General features: G+C 39.3%; 1 protein-coding gene across 4 annotated transcripts in view; it reads right to left on the minus strand.

Annotated features, from left to right (window-relative positions):
- Positions 1 to 26,234, minus strand: part of LOC122796547 (collagen alpha-1(XV) chain-like) — a 1,635,928-nt gene that overhangs the window by 1,142,619 nt on the left and 467,075 nt on the right. For all 4 annotated transcript variants that reach the window (XM_044065114.1, XM_044065113.1, XM_044065111.1 and 1 more), the window contains one exon: positions 22,275 to 22,822. In XM_044065114.1, coding sequence (XP_043921049.1) covers positions 22,275 to 22,822 — 548 coding nt within the window. The remainder of the gene's footprint in view (positions 1 to 22,274; positions 22,823 to 26,234) is intronic.

Genomic DNA, 26,234 nt, shown 5'->3' on the forward strand with positions numbered 1-26,234 from the left:
CTCATGACACAAGTTGGAGTGTGGGTAAAATAAGGGGTTCCTATTGGTACAACAAAAACACATTATGTCAAATGCGTTTTCGTCAACACATGTAGAGCGAACAGGCAAAACAGCGTAGCGGCTGTTCAGTGAATGCTTTCCCTGGGAAAGAAGTCACTTGACTTCTTTGTTGTTTTGCCATGTTCTAAAGTGTAGTGTGGTCCCTTGTCCGGTATAGCTCCCGAGTGTGATTGTGCAACAGTTACTGACCTTAGGGTTAGGGTGTGGGTTAAGGTAAGTGCATATGTATGAAAGTGTTTACTGTTTTATATTTTGTGTTACATGTGTATGTGTTTTCTGTTGTTTACTTTTGCTTTGGGGTGGTAGAATTAGGGTTAAGGTAAGTGTGTATGTGTTTGGAGCTGTTTATGTAAATGTGCGAGAGTTACTGACCTTAGGGTTAGGGTGCGGGTTAAGGTAAGTGCATATGGTTTAAAATGTTTACTATTTTTTTTCGTTAAATGTATGGTTGGGTTATGTGCATATGTGTATTTAGTTGTTTACTGGTTTTTGGGTGGGGGTATAATTAGGATTGGGTATGTTTGTATGTGTTTGGAAGTGTGCAATTTTTTTTTTTTTTTTGCGGGGGTTGGAACAGTGATTTATTTCCCTAGGAAAGAAATCGCTGTTCTGTGGATTCGACATTTCCAGCTTTCGCTGAAAATGTGCCGATGTAACATCGTTCGCTGTTTTAAGCGTTCGATGTTGCAATATAGACCCAAAATAAGACCCTGTTTTTATTTTTTAGTATTAGCAGCCCTTTTTGCTCACATAATTCTGGATTTGTTCTTGTACATTTGACTTACAGGGATACAAAATGGTATGGTCTTTGCCATTTTCTTCAAGGTTTTAAAGACTGAAAGTTCAAACATGTACACACAGTTTGCCAGGTTTACATACAATGCACAAGTAGTTTGAAACATTTTCTATAAAATCACTTATCTTCCAACTTTTTTATTTTGATCTTGATAAAATGACTATACAACTAAAGATCTGTGGTCATATAGGAGACATCTTTAGGTCTTTTTTCACTCTGTTCACTTTTATGATTGCATTCATCTTAGTTGCTACCCAATGGTGCTTCTAGTAAAGGCTTCTCTTTACACTGTATCCTTTCCTTTCATTTATTGAGGCGTCTAAGTTCTTTACCATTGTAACAGTTGGCAACTTTAGGCTTATTGCTTGTGACAAGTTGCAATTTCAACATCTAGGTATGCAAGTTTCTTTAAAATAGTGCATTTGATCTGGTCAAGATTTTTAATACATTTCTTGACCAGGTAAGTATCTCCTTTTCATGGGTAACACAGGAGAGCTGTCTGACTAAGTGACATGCTTAGAGTCACGTAGCAGCAAGGTGAGGGGAAAGGATTCAAACCTTGTAACTTCCAGATTACAAGAAGTTTATTAACAGCACAAATCCTTAGTCTTCTGCATTAACTGCCAGACAGACATTTCTTGCAGTTTTTGATTTATTTTAAGTATAGCTGATAACAAGATTGCAGTCGTAAAAATTGATGTTTCATTCACAGTAATTGATTCTACAGTTCATTTCTTGGCTGGATGCTACTGATGTTGAATTTGCATACCCACTAGGTTTCTGTGTGGGTTTTTGCCTGGTGTTCTGGTGATACAGGTGAATTGAGGATCATTTAATTTACCCATAAGTATGTGGGCTATGTGAAAGCTACTGTGCATGCATCCTAGGATGGATTGGTGCTCTTTTCAGGGTGGACTTCTATGTCTATATAGAATCAGAGGGGCTGCAGCTAACTGGCGCAGAGTGTCAGGTGTAGTGTATAACAGAAGAATGTCAAAGAAGGGAAACATAAGGTGTATAAGACAGTAGTGTGACCAGTACTACTGTATGGTACAGAAACCTGGACAGCAAAGGCAGAGCAGATGAGGAAGCTAGAGGTGATGGAAATGAATTGACTGAGTCAGGTGGTAGGATGCACACTGTGTGACAGGCGAAGAAATGAGGACATGAGACCAGAAGCCAAAGTAGCTCCAATTGCAGAAAAGATCAAAGGGAACAGATTATGGTGGTTTGGCCATGTGCAGAAAAGCAGAAGACAATCTGATGAAGAAGATTTGGGGACAGACAGGAAGAAGGAAAGAGGAAATGATGGCATCCAGCAAAGAGGAGGATTGATTGTGTGAAATGAGATCTGCGACAGTCAGTTTGAGTGTTGAAGAAGGCAGAAGTATAGCACTGAATCAAGAGATGGCAAAATTAACACGACACCCCACCCTCATGTAGAAAATGGGAAAGAGGGGATTGATGATGATGATGATTCTATGTCTTATGCCCACTGTGTGTATGGATAAGCTCTGGCATCCCTGTGACCCGGCATTGGACTAGACAGGTAATCAAAGAATGAATGCATGGACAATTGTAAGATCTCCTGGAGGAACTCCATGGAGATGGAATCAATTAAACGATTTGTGTTATAGTTTGAACATGTGGGCGGCCACAGTGGTGCAGAGGTTAGCGTTGTCACCTCACAGCAAAAGGTTCTCCGGTTCGATTCTCGGCTGGGGTGCCTTCTGTGCGGAGTCTGCATGTCCTCCCTGTGGTCGCGTGGGTTTCCTCCCATATCCCAAAGGCATGCAGTAGGTGAATTGGACACTCTAAATTGGCCTTAGGTGTGAGTGTGTGCATGTGTGTGCCTTCTGTGGAAGGTTGGGCACCGGGCTGGCAACTTGACATCATAAAACTCCACTGCCAATCATGAGCGGACAGATGATCTGCTGTGACGACCCCTAACCGGGAAAAGCCGAAAGAAGAAGAAGAAGAAGAAGAAGAAGAAGAAGAAGAAGAAGTGTTATAGTTTGAACATAAACAAGTATAAAGATCTTACATCATTTGACAGTTTCAATAAGTAATCCAGTCTCCAAGAGAACATCAGCTGTTGTTGAGGCGTGTGCAAAGCTCATCGGTTAATGCACTTCAAAACACAAAATAGACTGCAAAAATGGAGAACAGCTTCAGTCAGCTTGGAGTGGATACTAATTACACATTATTTCATTTAACTCTGAAACATAATACATCTGCCCTCTCTTTTTTTGTTGAATTACTTGTTGGAGGAGTTATTGCTATGCTGGCTGGTATGGAACAGTGTGCCACCGTGCTGCTAGAAACTGCAGTGATTAATAAGGTGTGCTGATGATCTGGTTACCTACAGTCTCATGGTCAAAAATGCCCCAACTAAACTACAAGGTAAAGAGGTTGTTGTGTTTTTTTTTTTATCAGTGACTATTTGCTATCACTTTCTGAGATCAGGATGAAAACAGCAATGAGAGATTATTTTTTCTTTTATTTACTGTGTTTCTTTCTATTATTTTTGCCTGGTGCTATTGACATATTAACCAGTAAAATTTTAGGTCTGGAATCAGATTAAGTAAATTATTTTACTTTGTAAATCCAGCAGTTTATTTTCAATTTTTCTGGTGAACCCCGATGCCATGATACATTTGTAGATGAATGTAATTAAAAAAATAATATAGCTGTTTGGATGGAGGTGGAATATAATCTGTGTGGTGTGTCACTACTTAACAACGTTTGCTTTTTTCATGATATTGGAACACGTGTATAAAGATACCGAGTATTTCTCATTCGGTACATCTGGTTGAAAAACAAGCCCCAGGTGGACAATTTTAATTTAACTCCTACCTACACATATTCTCCTTCTCCGATACATGCTCTGATGGCTTCACACCTTGGAAAAGATTGCTCACAGGAACAGTAAGATAGCAAGGAGGGAGTTCTTCCTGGCAATAAACTAGATTGAAATTCAGAATAAAAAATATTCAGCAAAGATTGTGTGAGCAGCAGTCATAAGTTTATTTTCAAGCATAGAACATTTCAACAAAATATTCAGAATATTTTAAGTAGCCCAAACAGAAAAATCCCTTTGAAATGTAATTCCATAAATATGGTACATATGTTACATATATTTGTAGGAAATACTGACAATGTCTAGGACTTCTTTAATTCAGGCTAAGTCCACACAATGTTCCTCAACTCATCCGATAGATCTGTCTGTGGTCCTCTCCTAGGCTCCTGTATGAGTTACTTCTTCTCTAAAAGACTGCTTCAGTTTGATCAATTTTATGTCTATCTTTGCCTTCCCTGTCCAATGTACGCTTCAAAACACTATAGAAGTATGATCAATTTCCCTTTCCAAATCAATGGTAAATTATAGTCTGTGATTCAATACCATATACAGGCATACATGCCTTTTCTAATTGGGTTAACAGGTACAGTTGCACATACCATACAGAATTCATACCATGTGTGGCTATATTTCCAAGGGAATCCCTTAATCACAGTTTCTACTGAAACAAAACACAGGCCATTTATTTTACTGATTTTCTTAAATACAGTCTAGATTAAATCCCTCTGAAAGAGTTAGACATCAGAAAAAAAATCTAAACCACAGATGCTCCCTATAATTAGTAAGACACACCTGGTTTCATTTCAGTGGAAGCAGTCTCCCAAGAATAATGCTTGACCTGAAACCTCCTGGATACATGAGAAAAGGTTTGGTTTGATGTAGTCTGTATACACGCTACTTACATCACTTGCTGCTGGCTAGAGTACCTGTCAAGTACCCATGAAAGGCTACAAACCCCTCAAGGAGAGAAATGTCAGTGAAATTTTGTAATTCTTACTGTCAATAGGGCAGGCATTAAGGACCGAAGCCAAGAATTCATTCTTTTTCACATATTCCCCAAGTACTAAAACAGACCTGTGTCCCAGTTTTTAGACTCGTGTCCCAGTTTTATATATTTTTTTACTTCGTGTAACAAAATGAATATCTTTTCACCAGAAAGGAAAGCAGTGATTTTGTTTTTCATTTGCTATTCAGCTAAGCCAAAAAGGCACAACATTCCCTTCAGAAGTAACGTATAAGCACTTTCTGGTTAACTGACTGACTTAGAATCAGAAAGTATGCAAGCAGAAAGTGAGAAAATCAAACCCAAGATTAAAGGATTACTTTCACCCTCTGAGTTATCCCACCAGACACACACACACACACACACACACACACACACACACACACACATATATATATATATATATATATATATATATATATATATATATATATATATATATATATATATATATATATATATAGTATCCTACCAAACACACACACATATATACATATATATATATATATATATATATATATATATATATATATAGATATAGATATAGATATAGATATATATATAGCATGTCTGACTTGGAGTAACACTGACTTGTACTACCAGCAGCTACATATTTTGACAAATGATGATGTGTTTCAGACTATAAGCTGAAAATATCTATACTGTACACTCTTATAAGGTTATGACATATTCTGCAATTATGTAGTGATGTTTCTACAGTCTGCCACATCCTGCTAACATTGGGATACCAGGATGCAATATGAAAGCAGAAACATATTTATAGTGCAACAGTTGTGATATGTAATTCTGTGTACCTTACAGGTAATTTCTTGGAGCTCTACATGACACAGCCTTGATCCCAAAATAGCCAGCAGGTGGTGATAAATGTTTTTGCTACTAAAATGCAGTGTCATAATAATGATTGTGGGGGGTGTAAGTCAAGTCAATGAATTTTTCAACATTGTTGCAACACTTGGGATTGAATTTGTGTTATCTGTAATTCTGAACCATGGAAAACAATATTTGATCTGTAGTTTCTACTGATTCACTGCATCTAATATCACCAACATCAGAAATTCATACATGTCATCAGCTAAGCTCTCTGGGAAGCCAGCAGGCACATTGTTGACATGGATGTCTGTTAAACATGAATAAGCCTTTAATCCACATCTCTACAGGTACAGAGGGCCAGCTATTGCAGTGTCCTAAAAGGAACCATTACATTTTGGCTTGATTGTCTGAAAGACATGTATACATCTTGTTACACTGATTTATGGTTGAGGGACAGGGCTGTCTGCAGCTGTAATTAATTTTCTTTGTACTGCAAACATCAGTATTTCTTGTTGTTCTACACATTTTTTTTGTAAAGGAAATATGTATGTGTGTGTGTGTGTGTGTGTGTGTGTGTGTGTGTGTGTGTGTGTGTGTGTGTGTGTGTGTGTGTGTGTGTTAACACTGGTGGTGGCATTTAAAGTTTGTGATTATGAAAAATATATTCTTCCTTGTTTAAATATCACCAGTAGTCTCCAGTATAATATCATACAATCAACTGGTTGCTTTTCATATAATACTTCATGTGTTTGCGGCCTAGGCAACTGTCAATTTAATCCTAACCCACCCATATCATTATACATTGCCTTTTACAAAATAACCAATCAGTAGAATATTAATGCTGAAACAAAATAATGCAGTAATACAGAGAAACAGAGCATCTAGGGCAGCAGTCAGCAAACATTGTGTACTGGCAGTACCTGCATATTTCCAGATGATGTTCTAAGCAGAACTGGTAGAGAACAAAAATTAACAAAAGATGGAGTACATTTTTTCCACACATAAACTGAAAATACAGAAATAGATTTTAAAAATGAAAGAAAGTCAAAACAGTTGTAGCATGCAGCAAATTTGTTTGCTTAACTGGTTTACCGTCATAATGGCGATCTCAAAAAGGTCGACCCCACTTCCGCGAACACCGAAGTGCGAACGTCCCAAATGACGAAAACCACATATGCGAACGGCTAAATCTCACCCCCTTTTGACCCATGGTAGCAGGAGTGTAGCTAGGATTTTCAAATTTGTACTCACAGCTCTCAAACTGCTACCCCCTTTCCCAGCCAAGCTACGGCCATTCTCGTAATTCACGGTTCGCTGTTTTAGTGTTGATGAAGAGGCATTCGCTGTAATGTCTCTTCAGAAATGTAATATAATATAGATTCACTCAAACTCGGTTCCTTGAATTGAAAATGAACCTGAAAGTCAGTTCTTTGAAAAATGCAGCATGGTGGTTGGGGTACAGGATTCATGCTTTTGTTTTCTGTAACCAAGGAATAGCTTTTGAGCTTGAGTAAATTACTAACCACCTGCTACCCCTAGTTAGGGTGTTTCATTCACATACACACCCCTACCTACCTCTTAGTGCAAGAAATATGGACAAAGCCTAAAATAAACAGGGACAGATATTAAATAATGCTCTTGTGAACTTAGAAAGTTGCTAGAATAACAGGATTTGTGCTAGTATGAGAAAGTTGCTAGAATAACAGGATTTGTGCTAGTATGAATTTTTCTAAAGGACATGAAGTCTGAAACTCAAATGTCTGTCATTATTTAGCAACTTCAGCCTTCAATGATTTTCTAGAAAATCACAAAATTTATGAGGAACAGACAAAAAAATCTGGGCCAGAAATCTGGACATTCTGCAGAATTTGGACAGTTGAGAGGTATGCTACCTACCTACCTCACACACACACACACACACACACACACACACACACACACACACACACACACACACACACACACACACACATAAATACCCCTCAGCCTCTTAGAGCAACAAACCCATAAATAAAACTGAGGCAAAGGCACAAAAATAAGGACATTTTTTTAAATATTGCTCTTATAAACTTAGAAAGATAATAGAATAGTAGTAGGTCTTGCATTAGTACAAATTTTCTGAAAGGTATGAAATCTGAAACTCAAATATCTGCCATTATTTTCTAACTTCAGTCTTTAATGATTTGCCACTAATTTGCCAGAAAACTGCTATTTAATGAAAAACGGACCAAAAATGTGATGCAAAAATATAAAATTGTCAGACAATACAGCTGGGAACCTGTCAAAGAAGGGACACCATTTTAATATGAGCACTGTTAACTTGAGCAGCTGACAAAATTAGAGAATCTACATGCATTTCTGAAATAAAAGTAATGTATAACTCTGATCATTAAAGTTATTTGTGATTGTAAACCTCCATGTTTTCTACCAAAATTGCTATTTTGCAGAGGGATTATTAGGGGGAGATACACCTTCCTGACTGTATTAAATTATATTCCTTGTACAATACAGTATAGCTGTTAGAGAGCGTTTTAAATTTATTGTTTTGAACATTTTTCCAGTAAACAATGAAAGAAAATGCATGCACCAATAATGACAAAACAGCCCAATTCAGAACATTTCCATCATAAAAGTCTACTCAAACTTATACAGTCCACCAGTATTGGTAAATATGCACAATCTCTCAACTAGTAAAAGCCATCTGCATAATTCCTCATTAAAGAAATCTGTAACTAATGAAGAGGCTGCTGCTAGCAAGCAACTTTATATTTCATGGTTTCATCTACAAATAAAGTGCCCGTTGCCCTTGAGGAATAAATTGCCTATGTTGCATTAAAACAATGATATGCTAGTAATATTGCAATAGGGAATTGATGGCAAACTGATAACAGGTTCATAGTTACTACTAAATATCTTCGCCAAAAAGGACTACAGCATCCACCCCCCCCCCTTTACAACACAGTACAGTATCAGCAATGCATCTACCTACTGTGGGAGAAGAACCCACAGCCTTCTGCATTAACAGCAAGCACACTACCTGTTGTGCTATTAACAGTACAAGCAGACTCAGCATAAGCAGCACTAAACTTTAGTTCCCCTGCAGCTCTCAGCTCCTAGTAAAATGTCCTCGACACTCAGCTGTATCTCTGAACTTTGCAACCCAAGAAATCTGGAAAAAGTCAACATTTATTGGGGGGGACAAAAGCCCAAAAACCAGAGACACATTTTAAACATTGCTTGTATAATTTTTGAAAGTTGCTAGAATAAAATGCTGTGCTACCACCATGTATGTCTTGAACCCAGAGCCATATGCACTATAGTCAATGCAACATACCACTATGCTAAATCAGCAGTTTGAAAAATAGGAAGACTGAAACTTAATGACTGTTAGATAGCTCTCAACCTCTTAGCACAAAAAACCTGGACAAACAAAGGCAATAATGAGGGAATGCAAATTCAGTTCTCATTTCACACCTTAGCACAAAAAAACCTGGGCAAACAACAAAAACAATAATGGGGGAAATACAACTTCAGTTCTTACTTCTCACCATAGTTCACAACTTTTAGAAAAACAAATCTGAACAAAGTTCAGAAATGGTGGTGGTTAGGGACTTTAGGCTCTTCTTACCCTGAAGCAAAGGTACAGGGTTTGAGCCTGAACACCTATAGTCAGCAGGTGTATTATGTGGGGGGCATTCACACACACACACACACACACACACACACACACACACACACACACACACACACACACACACACACACACATACACTTGCCTTTGCGATCACCACACCACAATGATGATACACACACACTTGCCTTTGCGATCACCACAATGATGATACACACACACTTGCCTTTGCGATCACCACAATGATGATACACACACACTTGCCTTTGCGATCACCACAATGATGATACACACACACTTGCCTTTGCGATCACCACAAAGATGATACACACACACTTGCCTTTGCGATCACCACAATGATGATACACACACACTTGCCTTTGCGATCACCACACCACAATGATGATACACATACACTTGCCTTTGCGATCACCACACCACAATGATGATACACACACACTTGCCTTTGCGATCACCACACCACAACGATGATATACACACACAGTTGCCTTTACGATCACCACACCACAATGATGATACATAAACACTTGCCTTTGCGATCACCACACCAGAATGATGATACACACACACTTGCCTTCGCGATCACCACAATGATAATACACACACAATTGCCTTCGCGATCATCACACCACAATGATGATACACACACAATTGCCTTTGCGATCACCACAATGATAATTCACACACACAATTTTCTTCGCGATCACCACACCACAATGATAAGCCATTCCCACACACTTACCTGATTACCTTTGTGATCACCTCACCACAATGATAATCCATTCCGATTGCCTTGCCCTTCACATAATACATCCAGCTAATATCTCTTGCTCACAGCCAGCCGGTTCAAGTTATGCACATTTCCCACAACGATAATCCATTCCGTTCATCACATGATTGCCTTTCACATAATCCAAAACATTCAAACTAACATTTCCCTTTCACAGGCAGCTGGTTTAAGCTATGCACATTTCCCGCTTGATCCAGCCAGCCGGACATGACGTGATGATGTGAAGCTCAATTCCGACTGGCTGGTATGTAGCCATGAAATGTAACTTAAAGGAGCCAACGCTGTTTTGAAAAATATGTAATATTTTTAATTAAAAAAGCTACCCCCTCTTCTAAAGAAGTTGTACTGAAATCAGTACAGTGCGTATGACTCCCGACATCCCTGCATGGTAGCACTGGTGTGGAGGTGTGGCACGGCTGGAAATGTCAAAATTCGACATTAATTCAACATTGTAGAAGTTTTGCAGATTCGATTTCGCAGAAACAGGTCGACGATGTGGTCGGTCGATCATATGTGATCGAAGATATGAAGATAAACCGTTTAACTTCACTTCTTTATTGCCTTTGCACACATATCAGCCATCAGAGAATTTCTGATGTACCTCTTAGTTTCCCCTAGGTACCCCTGAGCGTACTGTGGGGGGTGGCTGGCTGTACAATAAGTACAGAGAGGTGGACATCACTTGCTATTGACCCCTCAAACAGCCCTGCCCATGGTGAGCAGATGGCTCCCTATATGTCTCAGATCAGGGGTTACATTAATGAGAGACATGCCCTTGACTCATGCTACACACTCACCCCAGAAAATTCTTTACCTTCCATGGCTACCCTTCTTCCAGCACTGAGACGGCTATTGAATCTCAGAGCAGTTTCCTTCTCAGACATATAACTAGATGAGATTTTAGAGTAGTTAATCAAAGCTAAAACTGGATTTTCTTTTCATTTTTCAGTGTCCTGCACTTCAAGCGACAAATCTGATGCTGTGACTATGTTACACATTTTACATATTTTTAATTTTTTTAGTATGGTATATAGCTCAAGTTTTTGCTCAAGAATCAAACAACAAAACCAAGCATAACAAATGATACATGACCAAATGTTTGTTTGTGTCTTTCGACTTTTCCCGGTTAGGGGTCGCCACAGCGGAACTCCGGTCCGATACATGACTAAATACAGGGACAATTTTAAAATATTGCTCTAATTCACTTAAAAAGTGAATTAGAACAATAGTTTTTTGCAGCAACCTGCATTTTTTATAAACAATAAGACAAATGAAAATTGAAAGTTTAATGTTTAGCACTGTTGACTAACTGTAATTTTCATATGTTTACCAGAAAATAAAAAGAAGTTACAAGGAGTACAGAAATTCAAGGTAAAATTATTGACATTGATTAAAATCATGGACAATTGAGAGCTACACATTGTAGTCTTAGATCCCTCAGGAACGGTGTTCTAGTGATTTTCCCTCTCTTAATGGATCAACCACAGCACCACTGATGTTTTCTAAGAAGGAGGCTAACCTTTAGAAGCAAGTGACTGCCAGGCTCATGAAAGTGAGGGGATGTACAACCACCAATGATTTGCACAGTCAGTGCACTCCATGGAGCAGACACCCCATATCATCCACAGACAGCACCATTGTTGTCTTCCATTGCATTCCTCACACTTTCACATCAACACTGTGGAGGTACGTTTCTACACATGTACACATTAAGACATCATCCCTGCCCATCCCCCTCCTCATCATCTGATCCACAAAATCTTGGATTGTATCAGAGAAGGTTAGGAGGTGCAGTGCCTTCCTCCCATGAAGATGAGATTCTGTTTAACCAGGTAGCATTTCTCTTGTTTGTAAGTAGTTCATTTTTTCCTAACTGCTTTCAAAACTGGATCAGCAAAAACCCAATAAAGAAGTCTCTACTCAGGCAGTGTAGTTTTACCTTAACATAAAAAACATTAGTATATTACCTTTATGCTCCTGGTTTTCTCTAACTTGTAAGACACAGAAACTTTGTTTAGGTAGCCAGAGTGGCTGTGACAGGCGGTGTCAGCATGAAGGATACCACATGACAGCACAGCTCTCTCTAGCCCCTTCATTAAACCAGCTGCTATAACATCCTCTGATCAGATGGGAAGCATATGCTGTAGCCAGATTGGATTAAAGGTGAACAATATGATAAATCACCCCTTGATCTGAACTCAGCTGCGGACATTCCTGAGTACTCTACAAGGTTGTTTATGGCAGAATTCTCTTTCATCTTTCTTTTTTACATTTTGAAAGAAATTTTGCTTCATTTTTTTTCACAGTGCATTTTTCTCACAGCAGGCCTTCACTGCACAACAGCTGTCTGAGATTTTTATCAGGGGGATTAAGTGATTAATAACCATCATTAGAAAGTTTCATGGAATGCTGCAGAATTATTTTACTTAACACACCAGTGATTCATGCCAAGATTTTGTGTTTTGAATCCTAGAGACTTCAATGACACAGCATATTGATAATCATGAATGAGATGCATAGCAGGATACAGATAATGGGGGGGGGGGGGGGGGGGGTTGTCTTACCAGATGTGTGTAAAAAAGTCAAAAACTGATTGATAAGAAACACTCTGCAACTTTATAAATTCCACATGGAGTCTGTGTGCATAAAACACTCAAAGTATCATGTTTCCCTTGTTTTCATTCATTTATTCATTTGTTCATTTTCTCTTCTCCCAGACAAATGTCACAGATATGTCACAGCTGGGTCACATGGTATACTTGAACAGGAGAAAAATGTATCTGCCAGCAAAGGTTCAGTATATGCAAAGAGTTCGACCCCTGGGCTTGCCATGGGAAATGAAAACACAGTAGACCTACCACAGTAAGGAGCGTAGGGAATAAGGGGGTGTCAGGGTTCCTTAAAGATTGAGATAATTTGATTGTACATCAAATTAATTGCATTTTGCATATTACAGGTGAAAAGGTAAGGTTAGGTGGGAAGAATTGTTCTTATTCTTTTAGGACTGGAACGCTGTAATATGCACAAAGACAAAGCATATTGAGGAGTAAAAAACAATAAGTACGTGGAAGCAAGCTGCATATAAAAGATTGTACCACTATGGTTACTTTGGAAGAACAGAGATTTGGATTTGTAGAATTTTCTACATTACCAGGCAAGTCAGAAACTATGAAGAACAACAAAAACAAACGATTCTGACAAAATTATTAGCCTGAATGCAAAAATGAAGGGCATGAAGAAATTATTAGTTGTTGGTAGAGATGTTAATCAAGAAGAAAGTGAAAAAGAAAAGGTGCACTAGCATTGTTGTTTTTGTGCACAAAGAATGGCATTAATTAAATCATTGCTGCATTTTAAAAAGTATATAAGTAGTATTTTACAGCAAAGGTAAATGACATGATGGCCAGAAGTTATGACTGTACTGGCAAACATAATGCAAAGATTAATAGGGAGAGATGCTAAAGACTTTGGGAAAATAAAACGATTATCAGACTAACCAGCTCTATAACATATAATGATAAACTTTGTCATCCTCAAGTAGGTCTGTACACTTAAACAATGAATATTTAGTTTTTCATTTGGTTGACCTTCCTAATTTTTTTCCTCTCCCTACTCCATCTGCTTTCATGGCTGTTCCAAGTCAGGTCATTTTTTCCTCCTAATGGGACGTGAGCTAGGCCCATTTATTCTCAGGACTGGGTGATAGTCCTATGGCCCATTCTGGGCACATACAGCTGGATAACCTAACTCTCTGTCCTGCCACAGTCTTCCACATGGACATTGCTTCCTATGTTAGTCCCAGTAACTGGAGCTATTGCTAATGCAGTCATAGTTATCTGGTCTTACTAGGTAACGGACTGTGACCCCATCATATGTTTGTCATGACATCACCACCTAATTATCATCAAAAAGGATAAATTCATGCACAAGCAGCAGTCTTGTAGATTTTAGGCTAAATGCTGCCTATGAGTGCTGACTAACTGAAATTGGACCTTGTTTCTTTCTCAAACTGACTGCAATAGTGTAAAGGACTTTTTCAGTCTTTTATTGCTCTTTCAGTAAAGGTGCTATTAAAGCAATCTGTTACCTTGGCTTACAAAGGCTCTGAAAAAAAAAGAAAAAAAAAAGAAATTTTTGCAGGTACATATAAAGTCTTTGAAAAAGTAACAACAGTCTGACTGTAAACCTTACTGCAATGACAGGAAAGCTGTAAAAACAGGGCAATAGAAGCCAATGCAAACTTCATGAAACAATGGGAATGTATGCTGTTAGGTAGCCCTAGAAAGTTTTTTGGCAAAAGGTAGAACAAAAGCAAGTAGTGACATCGGCTTGAACTATGAAAGTCAGCTGCTTATATCTTTGTTTCACAAAGCGGCTGATTTTCAGAATTTTGTTTCACCCAGTTTAATGTTGCTACAGCATACATCCGTTCTATCTCCTACACAACAGAAACTAGTTTAGATTTCCCAAACTGCTTCTTTTTTACACCAGTTACTATTTCTGAGAGCCATTGTATCTGTTTCAGTCTGTCACATTTTTAATATTTCTTTACAGTTAGGAATATTATCCCACTTTGCATTTATGGTTTAAATCTTCAAAGATATAGCTTCAGACATACATTTCTTCAATTATCTCACTTCTCAACTATGACTTAAAGGACCATAGCTTCAACTTGAGACATACTTCACTTCTGTCACCATTGGCTAAGATTTTGACAGAGACAGTTGTCTCTTAACTGATGGAGCATGTTGATAGGTACATGTGGGCTCCTTTTTGCTCATCAGCATTATTTTTGAAGGGGATATAGTGCTATTGCTGCAGTGTTACCCCTTACTAATGTCATTTCAAGGCCACTGGACTATGGGCAACTTACTCTTGTGTTATTCATTTACCATTCCAAGGGGTCCAACTGACCAAAGTACTTTTCAGTGAGCTGGTCAAGGCATTTGATTCAATATGTTATCCCAGACACGTAAATTAAATGCTTTCATATGGGGTTAATGTTAAGGACATACGTAGGGTTCAGATTTAAAATCATATTCATCCTTTGAGTCTCCAATCAGTGAACTCAAATATCCCTCACAGATTTATTCTGGGGCTTCTGCCTTTGTCTTTATTTAACAACACTATGGTCTTCGTCTTTATTTAACAACACAATGGTCTTCACCCTACTGCGCCTGAATACTATACGTTATGCAGATGACCTTTTAATCTGGTCAGCCCTAACCCAAAAATGTTACATGAATGGTTAATTGCTTGTGCATCTGAGGTTAAGCAGTAATGTTAAAGGAATAATGTGTGTATCGGACGTACAACATATGAAAGATGTGATTCTGTCTCACAAGACAGTTAGAAAGTTGCTTTTGCCTTACAGCCACATAACATATAGTAACATAACTGAAATGAGAAATGGTCTTTTGGCTTTACAACAGAGGAATTATAGTATCTAGCAGAAATGTGTGACTGTAGGCACTTAGGTAATCATCATGCATTAAGATATATTCTGAAGATCAAACATAGCATTTCTGTCTTCCATTTTACAAATTAGGCATTGCTTTTTGGCATGCGTTACCTATGGAGTGAACTTTAATGCCAATGAGTTGGACTTATATGTAATGAGTAACTGAAAAAAAAAAGCTTACACTTAGTCATCTGGGCAAAAATGTTTACAGCTCTAAGCTTTCAGAAGTGGCACCATTCTCTGAATGCTATATGCAGGAAGGAGGTAAGCTATAGCTATAGGGTAAGCATAAAATGCTATTTAAGACTGGTTTTATCAGGAAAAATAACATTACCTAGATTCTTCTGCTATATTATCTGCACTGCCCCCATATCAAAAGCATCTCTGTTGGGGGGGGGGGGCTATACAGAGAAAGTACAGTTGTGTACCTACCATAAATGTAGATGTTCGAGTGTATTCACTGTTGCAGTCATTACACTTGGGTTATCCTGCTGGCAGGCTACCCGCAGTTGGCCTGAATTCAAAAGTCTTGGTCCGGCATCGGTTGCTGTCGCCTCTTCCCTGACGTCAGTGCGCCAGGGGTATAAAAGTTTCAGCTGATGCCATTTTCTTCAGTTTTTCTTGCCCCAGATGTCAGGTGCCCCCAAAAGGGTAGGCTGTAAAAATTATGATCATAAAAAAAGCATGCACATAACCTTCCTCTACAAGCAAATACACCACATAGGTTGTATAGAATAGATAGGTACAGATAAGTCCCAGCCAAGAAAAAAGGGGGATGGTGGGAGGGTAACCTGCACTGCAACAGTGAATACACTCAAACATCTACATTTATGGTAGGTACACAACTGTACTATGTTCATCGTGTTTCACTGTTGCAGTCATTACACTTGGGTTGAATCCCAAAGCTGAGGTTGGGCGGCTGGGCCTAAATAGAGTTTGGAGTGGCTATGAGGCCCTGCAGAACTGCAGTGGCAAAGCCTGCTCTGGATTTAGAGTAGAGAGATAAATGGTAATGCTTTGTAAAAGTGTGCACTGAAGTCCATGTTGCAGCCTCCAAAATATCCTTGGTTGGTACTCCTCTGAGGAAGGCTGCTGAAGTGGCTGCTGCTCTGGTAGAATGTGGCCTAATGCCCTTGGGCACTGATTTGCCATGTTGTGAATAGCAGAAACGAATGCAGTGGCCTACCCATTTCGAAATAGTCTGCTTTGAAGTGGCTTTTCCTTGGGAACCTGCAGCATATGCCACTAAGAGTTGCTCAGTCTTTCTGAAGGCTTTAGTCTTGTCCAAGTAAAAGCGTAGCTGTCTGTGTATGTCCAAAGTATGCAGAAGTCGCTCCTCCTTATTCTGTGGGTTTGGATAAAAGGTAGGCAAGTGAATGGTTTGGTTAAGAGCCACACTGGACACTACCTTAGGCATAAATTTTGGGTTTGTCCTTAGAGAAACCCTGTCCTGATGGAAAATAATAAAATGTTCCACAGCCATTAGTGCCTGTAACTTTGAGACTCTTCTTGCTGAAGTTATTGCTAGGAGAAGAGCGGTTTTCCATGACAAGTATTTTATCTCTGCTGTATTGGCAGGCTCAAAAGAAGGCAGTGTGAGTTTTTCCAAGACAAATTTGAGGTCCCATGTAGGTATTGTAGCTCTCCTTGGAGGTCTTATGTTTTTGGCCCCTCTGAGAAACTGTCATAGCAGTGGATGAGAAAAAATAGGTGGGTCCGTATTGTAATGAGCTGAAATGGCAGAGGCATGGATCTTAATTGATGAGAAGGATAGGCTTTTGTCCAACATCTCAGTTAGATATTGCAAAATCTGAGGAATATTTGGTTCAAGTGAGTCAATTCTCTGTGCTTGGTTCCAAGCACAGAATCTCTTCCATTTGTCTGCATAAGATTTTCTGGTGCTGGGCCTCCTGGCCTCCAAAATAACATCCATAACTGCTTTAGAGAGAGGTGTTTTCTGAATGATTACATTATCTGCCATGCAGCCACATTTAGGGTTCTGAGTTGGCTGTGCAGAATCTGATTGTTCTGTTGGGTCAGCAAATGAGGTATTAGAGGCAATGTCCAGGCTGGGCCTTGAGACAAACTCTTTAGGATTGGGTACCAGTGCTGGCGTGGCCAGTCTGGGGCAATCAGTATAATTTTTGGCTTCTCTTGTCTGACCTTTAAGAGTACCTTGGAGAGGAGAGGCAGAGGAGGGAAGGCATATACTGTAAGGGCTTTCCAGCTGAATGAAAGGGCGTCCACTTTCCATGCTTGCTTGTGATAAGTCCGAGTGCAGAATCTCTGTAGCTGGCAGTTGTGAGGGGAAGCGAATAGATCTATGTCTGGGCATCCCCATTTCCCTGTTATCATGTTGAAGATTTGTGGGTTCAGTTTCCACTCGTGAGGATCCATGAGGTTTCTGCTTAGTTCATCTGCCAAAGTATTTGTCTTTCCTGGCAGGAATTGTGCTTGCAGATGTACTTGGTAAGTCAATGCTGTGCTCCACAAAGTCATGGCTTGCCTGCAGAGGGGGTAGGAATGTGTGCCCCCTTGCTTGTTTATGTACCACATGACTGTAGTATTGTCCGTCTTTATCAGTAGTTGTCCTGGATTAAGTAGGTCCTTGAAGGCTGTCAGGGCATTTTGTACAGCTAGCATCTCTTTTTGGTTGATATGAAGATGCATTTGGTTTGTGGGCCATGTGCCCTGAATACATTTTCCTGCCATGTGCACCCCCCCCCAGGCATAATCTGATGCATCTGTTGTTAGTGTCTGCCTGGCAGTGGATAAGGTGAATGGCTGTCCCTCGTTGTGGTGACAGGCCTGTGCCCACCATTGAAATTCCTGTTGCAGGCAGGGAATGAGAGTAATTACTGTTTCCAGGCTGTGGCAATGTTAAGTCCAAACACTTTTTAGATACCATTGTAGTTTCCTCATATGCAGTCTTGCATATGGAATTAGTAGAATGCAGGATGCCATGTAGCCCACAGCCTGCAGAATTTTTCTTGCAGATAACTGGGTCTTTGTTGCCATGTCTTTGAAGTAAGAAGTCAGATGCCTTTGTTTGTCTGGCATGAGATAAGCCATCTGGGCAGTTGTATTTAAGTTTGCACCCAGGAATATTATCTCTTGAGAGGGTACTAGTTTTGATTTCTTTTCGTTGACTGTGTACCCTAGGCAAATTAGTAATCTTTTTACAAACGCCAGATGCTGTAGTAGAATATCTTTGTCCTTTGCTTGAATAAGGCAGTCGTTCAAGTAGGGGTATATTTGAATTCCTCTTTGTCTGCAAAATGCAATTACTGGTGCCAGGCATTTTGTGAAGACCCTGGGCACAGTAGATAAGCCAACGGGCAGTGCAGAGAATTGGTAGTGCAGTAAGCCAGCTATGAATTTGAGGTATCTTCTGCACGATTGTCTTATTGGGACATGCAGGTATGCCTCTTTGAGGTCCAAAGTTACAAGCCAAGCCTTCTTGTCCAGCATGGGCAGAAGCTGCTGTAGAGTCAACATTTTGAATTTTGGGATGTCCAGAAAAGTATTTAGACTACACAGGTCCGGAATTGGTCTCCAGGCTTTGTCCTTTCTTGGTATTAAGAAAAGTCTTGAGTAAAATCCTAGTCCCTACTCTTGGTGTGGCACTGGCTGAATAACCCCCATGTCCATGAGAGATGAAACTTGTTTTTGTGCCTCTTGCCATTGATTGTGTGGCAGGTCTGGCATGCCTTTTGCTTTTGGAAGGGTGTGAAAGTGGAACCTGTAACCCTGAGAGACTATATTTAAGACCCATTTGTCCTGGGTGATCTTGTGCCAGTTTTGTGAAAAAAAGTGCTAGATTTCCCCCTAAGGGTGCTGCCAAAAAATAAGTGCTTGGCATTGGCAGAGGGAAGTCATTGGGACTGTTTTCTATACAGCTGTGATTTGTCTTCTCCGCTTTTGGAGGTAGAAGCACCCCATTGTTTGGGCCTGTATGAGCCTTGGGGCTGTTGCCTGCCTCTAGGGCATCTGAATCTGCCTCTTTGTGGTCTGTCTGACACTGGAAAGGACCATTTCTTAGAGGGCCAGTTCCTGCTAAATCTGGGTGGCTGTACCTGTAAGAAATCCTTTACTGTCTGCATAGATTTTGCCTTATCCTCCATTTTCTTTAACACCTCCTCTGCCTTAACACCAAAGTATCATGCTGTAATGGAGCATCCAATAATTTTGCTTTAACATGATCAGGCAGATTCTGTTCCTTTAACCAAACATGCCTTCTAATAACAGAACCTGTAACAGCGGCCCTGCACGAGGCCTCCAGTGAATCATAGCCACATTGCAAAGTATGTTTTCCCACTTGTTCAGCTGCATGCAATAAATCCTGCAAATCTTTGTTCTCAGAACATTCAGAATTTGTCAACATTTTTTGTTTTAGCAAAGACATTAAGTATTGCTGATATTTGAGCATATGAAACTGACAATTTAAAGCCCTTACAGCCAAGGTAGCAGAAGTGTAAACTTTTTTCCCCCATCTGTCCAAAGGCCTAGAGTCTCTGTCTGAGGGGACAGGGTTTTTGGCAGAAGCAGCCTTGACCCCCTTGGAACCCTGTGAGATAGTTTCTGGGTCAGCAGCAGGGGTTTTGTAAAGAAATTTATGGGAGTCTAGGACCCTGTACTATCTGTCCGGCTTAACAGGGGCAGGAGGTAAAGAGTCCGGAGACAGGCCAGACTCTGAAAAAACATCATCTACTATGTCTAGAACAGGGGGAATTGCAAGAGGTCTGTGCTGAGGAAGTAAAAGAAAATATCTAAGTCTTTTCTTAGAATTGGAATAATCCTAGCTCTCCCAATGGAAATGCTCCCTCATGGTATGCAGGGTTTCCCCAAAAGAATAGTCCTCAGGAGGAGAAGCTGAAGGAATAGAATCTTCAGCATCAGAATCCTCATAGGGAGGAACAGAATATCCCTGATCAGAAGAGGAATCAGAGGAAATGGAAACCTGATCAGAGGAATCATATTCAGTGTCTTGCCTAGGCCTCTTATCAGAAGGGGGATGGGAACCCCTAATCAAAGTAATTAGGTCTTTGGCCATTTTGAGCATCTGTTTCTTAGGCATAGAAGCCTGTCCTGGAGAATACTGTACTGGTTTCCTTGTCTTTAAAACTGTTTTAGACTTTGTCTTGGATGCTGAAGTAGGCTTTATATACAGTTGTGTAGGTCTGAAGACACCCTCAGAAGCCGATGCCTGCTCAGTGGCTCTGGACCCATCTGAGGGATTAATTTCCGAAGGGCCAATACCTTCAGTATCCAGAGGCCTAGCTGTCTCCATGTGGGAGTCGGAGGCGGCCTGTGGCTCTGAGGTAGCGGGAGTCAGGGGCTGCGAAAGCGCCTCACTGAGCACCGGCGAACCGGCGACTGGCCTAGAAGAGGCTTCGTCGTCAGTTTTGGACCTCGAATGCTTGTCCTTGTCTTTATCCTTGCGTTTTTTATGAATTCCGGTCATCGGTTGTTCCGTCGGCATTATGTAGTTAAACCTTCTGCCAAAATAATGAAAAGCAAAGTCGTACCGATGCTTAATAGTGCATTGGTTAAATCTAGCACAAAACCAACAACTAGCAACTTTGTGGTCAGTGCCTAGGCAAGGAATACTGTAAGAGTGGAAATCCTTATGAGGTATTTGCTTCCCACAAGAAATACAATTGTTAACTTTTTCCGACATCGGTCTGGAGCAAGAAAAAAGTTTCCCCAACGGGGTACTTAGCTTTATTGAAGACTTCGGATCTGAAATTCGATTTCGAAAATCTCAGGAGTTGGCCGACCGGCACTTGCAAACTGCTTTTGCTTCGGGCACCACACGGCAAGAAAGACTGAAGAAAATGGCGTCGGCTGCATCTTTTATACCACTGACGCACTGACGTCAGGGAAGAGGCGACAGCAACCGACACCGGACCAAGACTTTGGAATTCAGGCTGACTGCGGGTAGCCTGCCAGCAGGATAACCCAAGTGTAATGACTGCAACAGTGAAACACGATGAACATCAGGAAAGCAGGAAAGACTGCTATTTTCCACATACACTGATGACATCAGCAGGTCCTCATATCAGCGTTCATATGAGATCAAAACTTCCTCTGCTTTTTCTACCAGTGAAAGACAATGTTTGGTGGAAGATCTAGAGTAAAGTTGTGGTTGTGTGGTGGGAGATCCTTTTAAGGACTGTAGTCACAAACCAGATGAACAAGAAAATGAAGATAAAATAAAGGAGACACTGTTTACTAGGTTGTGTAAGTGCATTTTATGTGAGACATAAACATTAGTCTGATGTAAATTCTGCAAACAGAAACTCAACACTGGGGTTTAACCAATCCAGTTAAATTTATTTTAAAGGCTTGGAGACAGACAAAAGGCCAGTTTGGACAGAACAGTGTCTTCAAAGACAATCTCCTGTTGAACCCCCCCCCCCCCCCCCCCATGTCTACGCCTAAAATGTTAATTCATTTGTCTGAAAACTAGTGCTGAGTTTCTAAACAAATCATACTGGTTTTCAGACATTGGCAGTTTTGAAGAATAGTGTGGTTTGGTGTTGTTTTAATAATATAAAAGCTTAAATAACATGATAACACATTGCTGGTGGAGAAAATGTGCTTATAAAAAAAAAACCTAGATGAATTAAGTGTCCTCCAGCATGCAATGGTTTTAAGGCTATTTCAACAAAGTTACTGTGAGCTTTTCAAAAAGAATAGACAGCAAACTTCTAATCAGATGGATTTAATCACAGCTAAGAAGAAAATAACTACACTCCAAACAGTAATGGTTTCTGAACATTATACATGTTCAAGGCTCTTAAAGATTGTCTACTTACACTGTAGCTTTCCAGACTTGCTCTTCCAGCATTTCCAATAAATATTCCAGAATCTGATTCAAACTGCAAAGGTTGAGATGACCGCTGAAATCTGACTTTGCTGTGTTCTTCACAGTCCATATATAAAGCAATATCATTGTTACGTACAGTGACTGTAAACCTATTCCACTTGTTTGCCATGGCTGCGACTTTAAATGATGCGGCTTCTCGAGTCCGGGAAGCCCCAGATTCAGTGTAATACATGATAATTTGTTGAGATCCATCTTCAACTGCTGACAAACTCACACCCAAGTAAACAACCTTTTGCAAAGCATCCATTATTGCAAAAAGTACACCTCCATCGTTTCCGGACGGCTTGATAGTGACAGTGACAGCAAAATCTCTGAAAAAAGGTTGTGGTACAAAACTGCTGGTGAGACGACCAATGTTGACACCTGGTCCAAAACTGTAAGCTGGAAATCCATCGTACCCAGTGATAAATGAAACAGAAGGTGGCAGGGGAACTCCAATCAACTGTGTGAGGTCAAGATGTCCTTTTGATCCACGCTCTATAGTAAAAATAAAAAAAAGTTTTAGTAAGATGCTAATGGTTAGTTTCAATTTTAAAAATATGAATCTTGTACATGAACTGAGAAGCAAAAATTAAACGTGCTGAGTTGTTTTGAGGAGCTCTGTTACTTTAAATAATTTTACTACTTTGCTTCAACTTTAGATTTGTTGATTGCCTTCACACACACACACACACACGCACACACACACACACGCACACACACACACACACACACACACACATATATATATATATATATATATATATATATATATATATATATATATATATATATTTATGAATGTTATGAGCTACACAGTCAACAATAAAAAACAGCAATACATTCAGCATTAAAACTATCAGATAAGAATATGGAGTTACAGATGAGCATGACATGTGCAGAAGGACCTGCACATACTTTATACTATGTAACAAAAATCACTTCATTTTTCCATCTTTTAGGACACATCTAAAAACAGCTGCTAGCAGAAATTAAATTTTCACTACAGAGAAAAAAAGTAAATCTGAAAGAAACACTATGACCTCAGTTTTCTCTGCTGCCTTTAGGCTTAGACACTTTTACATTGTGTTTCAGTTTGTAATTTGAAATAATTTCCATCTAGAAGATAATTTAATATAGGACGCATTTGTCAAAGTATGCAGTAAATATGTTGCCAGATGTTTGTTTATTCTTCTTCTTGACAAATTGCATTCATTATGAGATACACAAGTACCTTCCATAATAAAACATGCAGAAATGAGTGATATTTACAAATTATTTTTGATTAAAAAATCATCTACTTTTGCTTATCTTTTGCATCTAAATACGTAAATATGTGCGACAGAATTTATGACATGCATTACACATGCCATTTTAGTGTTTTCAATCAAATTAAACATGTTTCTTTTTAAGTGGTTAGTCAATATGCAAGCCCAAGGAAAACAACACACACACAATTAAGAATGAATTTAAGAATTATTCTACTACTAGCCCCTTCCTCTGTTCGAAATATCTCCTCATTTAGGTTATTTCTCGTTAAGCATCACATAATTTAAATGCTCTTATCCTTACTGTCCATAAAACCATTCTTTAATAATTTATTTTTATAGAACCCTGGACTGTGAATTATCTTCTCTTACTCTGTGCATGTATGTGTGTGTGTGTGTGTGTGTGTGTGTGTGTGTGTGTGTGTGTGTGTGTGTGTGCGGGCGCTCGCGCGCACTCGCATCAATGACTGTAATCCATGTGATCAAAGAAAGAATAATTGAAAGTTTTAACATTCACCCTATAGAATATACTGTCCATTCAACTGAAACAGATTAACAAACAACCACATACACAACACATTACATACTATCACCCCCACACACACAAACACACACACTGAAACATTACACACAAAACATACCCAGATACACACACACAACCACCAGTACATAAAAACACACTGCTAGCCTTCCTGCACTTCCATGTGGAGCCAGCACCCATCAACCACAGCTAGATAATATATACAAACTCTAAGATTGCACAACAGTAGGATAAGGGCATATTTTCAGTCCTTCTGTACCTCAACCTGACATAAAGCTGGCATCTTTCAATTGGGTGTGCAACCTGTTTGACTAGTCTACCATCTGACATATAAAGACATCGCTCAACAAATTTGACCAGCTGTGTTTTTGCTCCACTGAATGGAACACGTGTGAATACATACATTTACACACACACACACACACACACACACACACACACACACACACACACATATATAGTAGATATATATATATATATATATATATATATATATATATATACACACACACACATATATATATATGTATATATATACAAACACACACACATATATGTGAATCAGTCAGTTGGTCAAATGTAGCAATTATTGCATTCACAAAAAGGCAGCACAGCTGATCAAAAATCAGCTTATCGCATGTACTATTTTTTTTCAGTGCTAGATTGTAGTACAGTGAGAATCAGGTGTTTTGTCCTTTTCCCCACTCTATTTTTATCCTGGAGTTAGCATATATTATTAGCACGGAGTGTGGGGGTCTATGGGGCTTGCCCCCTAAAGAAAACACCTTTAAAGTGTTTTTTTTTATCAGTTGGTGACAAGTTGTGTTTCATCACTTCCTGTTAGATGATTTATATTTTTGATGATTGGTTATATATATATATATATATATATATATATATATATATATATATATATATATATATATATATATATATTATATGTGTGTGTGTAATTTGTCAAATGTTATTTTGATCATTATTTATTTAAGTGACACAACATATGGTCGACAGGTGTTCAAGATTGAAAATGCCCGTGTAGAGGAATATACCCTTTTTCTCAGGGACTGCACAATCTCAGAGATAGAACTGATAATTAGTAGGGGGTATGCAGTTGCCCCTCTGCATAAAAAGATTTTTTGAGTCATAGGTTATTACTAGGCTAACTGCCCTTGTGAACCATTTTAAGCCTAGCCAATTGTCCATTGTAAGACTCAAACCCTGCACCTTGTGTTTATAAGGCAAACACCTTAACCATTAGGCCACCCTCATGCACTGAGATCAATTCTGTGCATGTCTAACAATGTGTTGATATGCATAATGTTGCTAAATTTGTTTTGACATTACGTATGTCGAAAATAATGGTATTCAATCAATTTAAGTAATTCCAAATATATATATATATATGTATATGTATTGCATTTTGAAAATGAAATCATACAATACCTTGTACTCTAGGTTTAGGACATGAGTTCATAAACCAATCTAATGCTATAGTGTGGTAGTTCGCCACTGTGTCAAACAGCCAGTTGTTTGACAGTGTGCTTGGGGGAGATAACACATTGAAAGCACTTAGTGCTGAGTGTTTTATTATTTGAATACAAGATGTTTGAGTACAGGTAATTATGATAAGTGTGAGTGGGATGGGAGTGTGTGTGCCAGTGTTTGTAGGTTAAGGCTGGAGTAAAATAAACGCTAGGTTAAGGGACAGTTTAATGTGTGGCACTGTATGTGGTGTGTATCTTAGTGTCCTATTCAGTGGTACTGTTACTTAAGTTAAGGTAAGGTGTAAAGCTGGGACTTAGGGATAGGGGCAGGGGGAAGGTTAACACACATTAGTAAGAACAAGTAGCCCCCCTGCATACCCTTATTAATGTTTGCTAACCCTAACCTTAAACTTGCATCTGACCTCAACCCTTACAGCTTACCTCATGCATAACCCTTTCAACAAATTTGGTCTGAAGGTAGTGTTAGGTTTTTGGTTTAGCTTTATTTTTTCATTCATCCAATTGTTTAGGTAAGTATGTTTTCAAAGTGCTGGGATCGACGCATTGCACTTTGATACTTTTGCAATTTGATGGAGCGTCATATAATTTGTGGTACA

This window comes from Protopterus annectens, chromosome 3.part0 (genome assembly GCF_019279795.1).
Source record: "Protopterus annectens isolate FY-2018-M chromosome 3.part0, PAN1.0, whole genome shotgun sequence".
Lineage (NCBI taxonomy): Eukaryota > Metazoa > Chordata > Ceratodontiformes > Protopteridae > Protopterus > Protopterus annectens.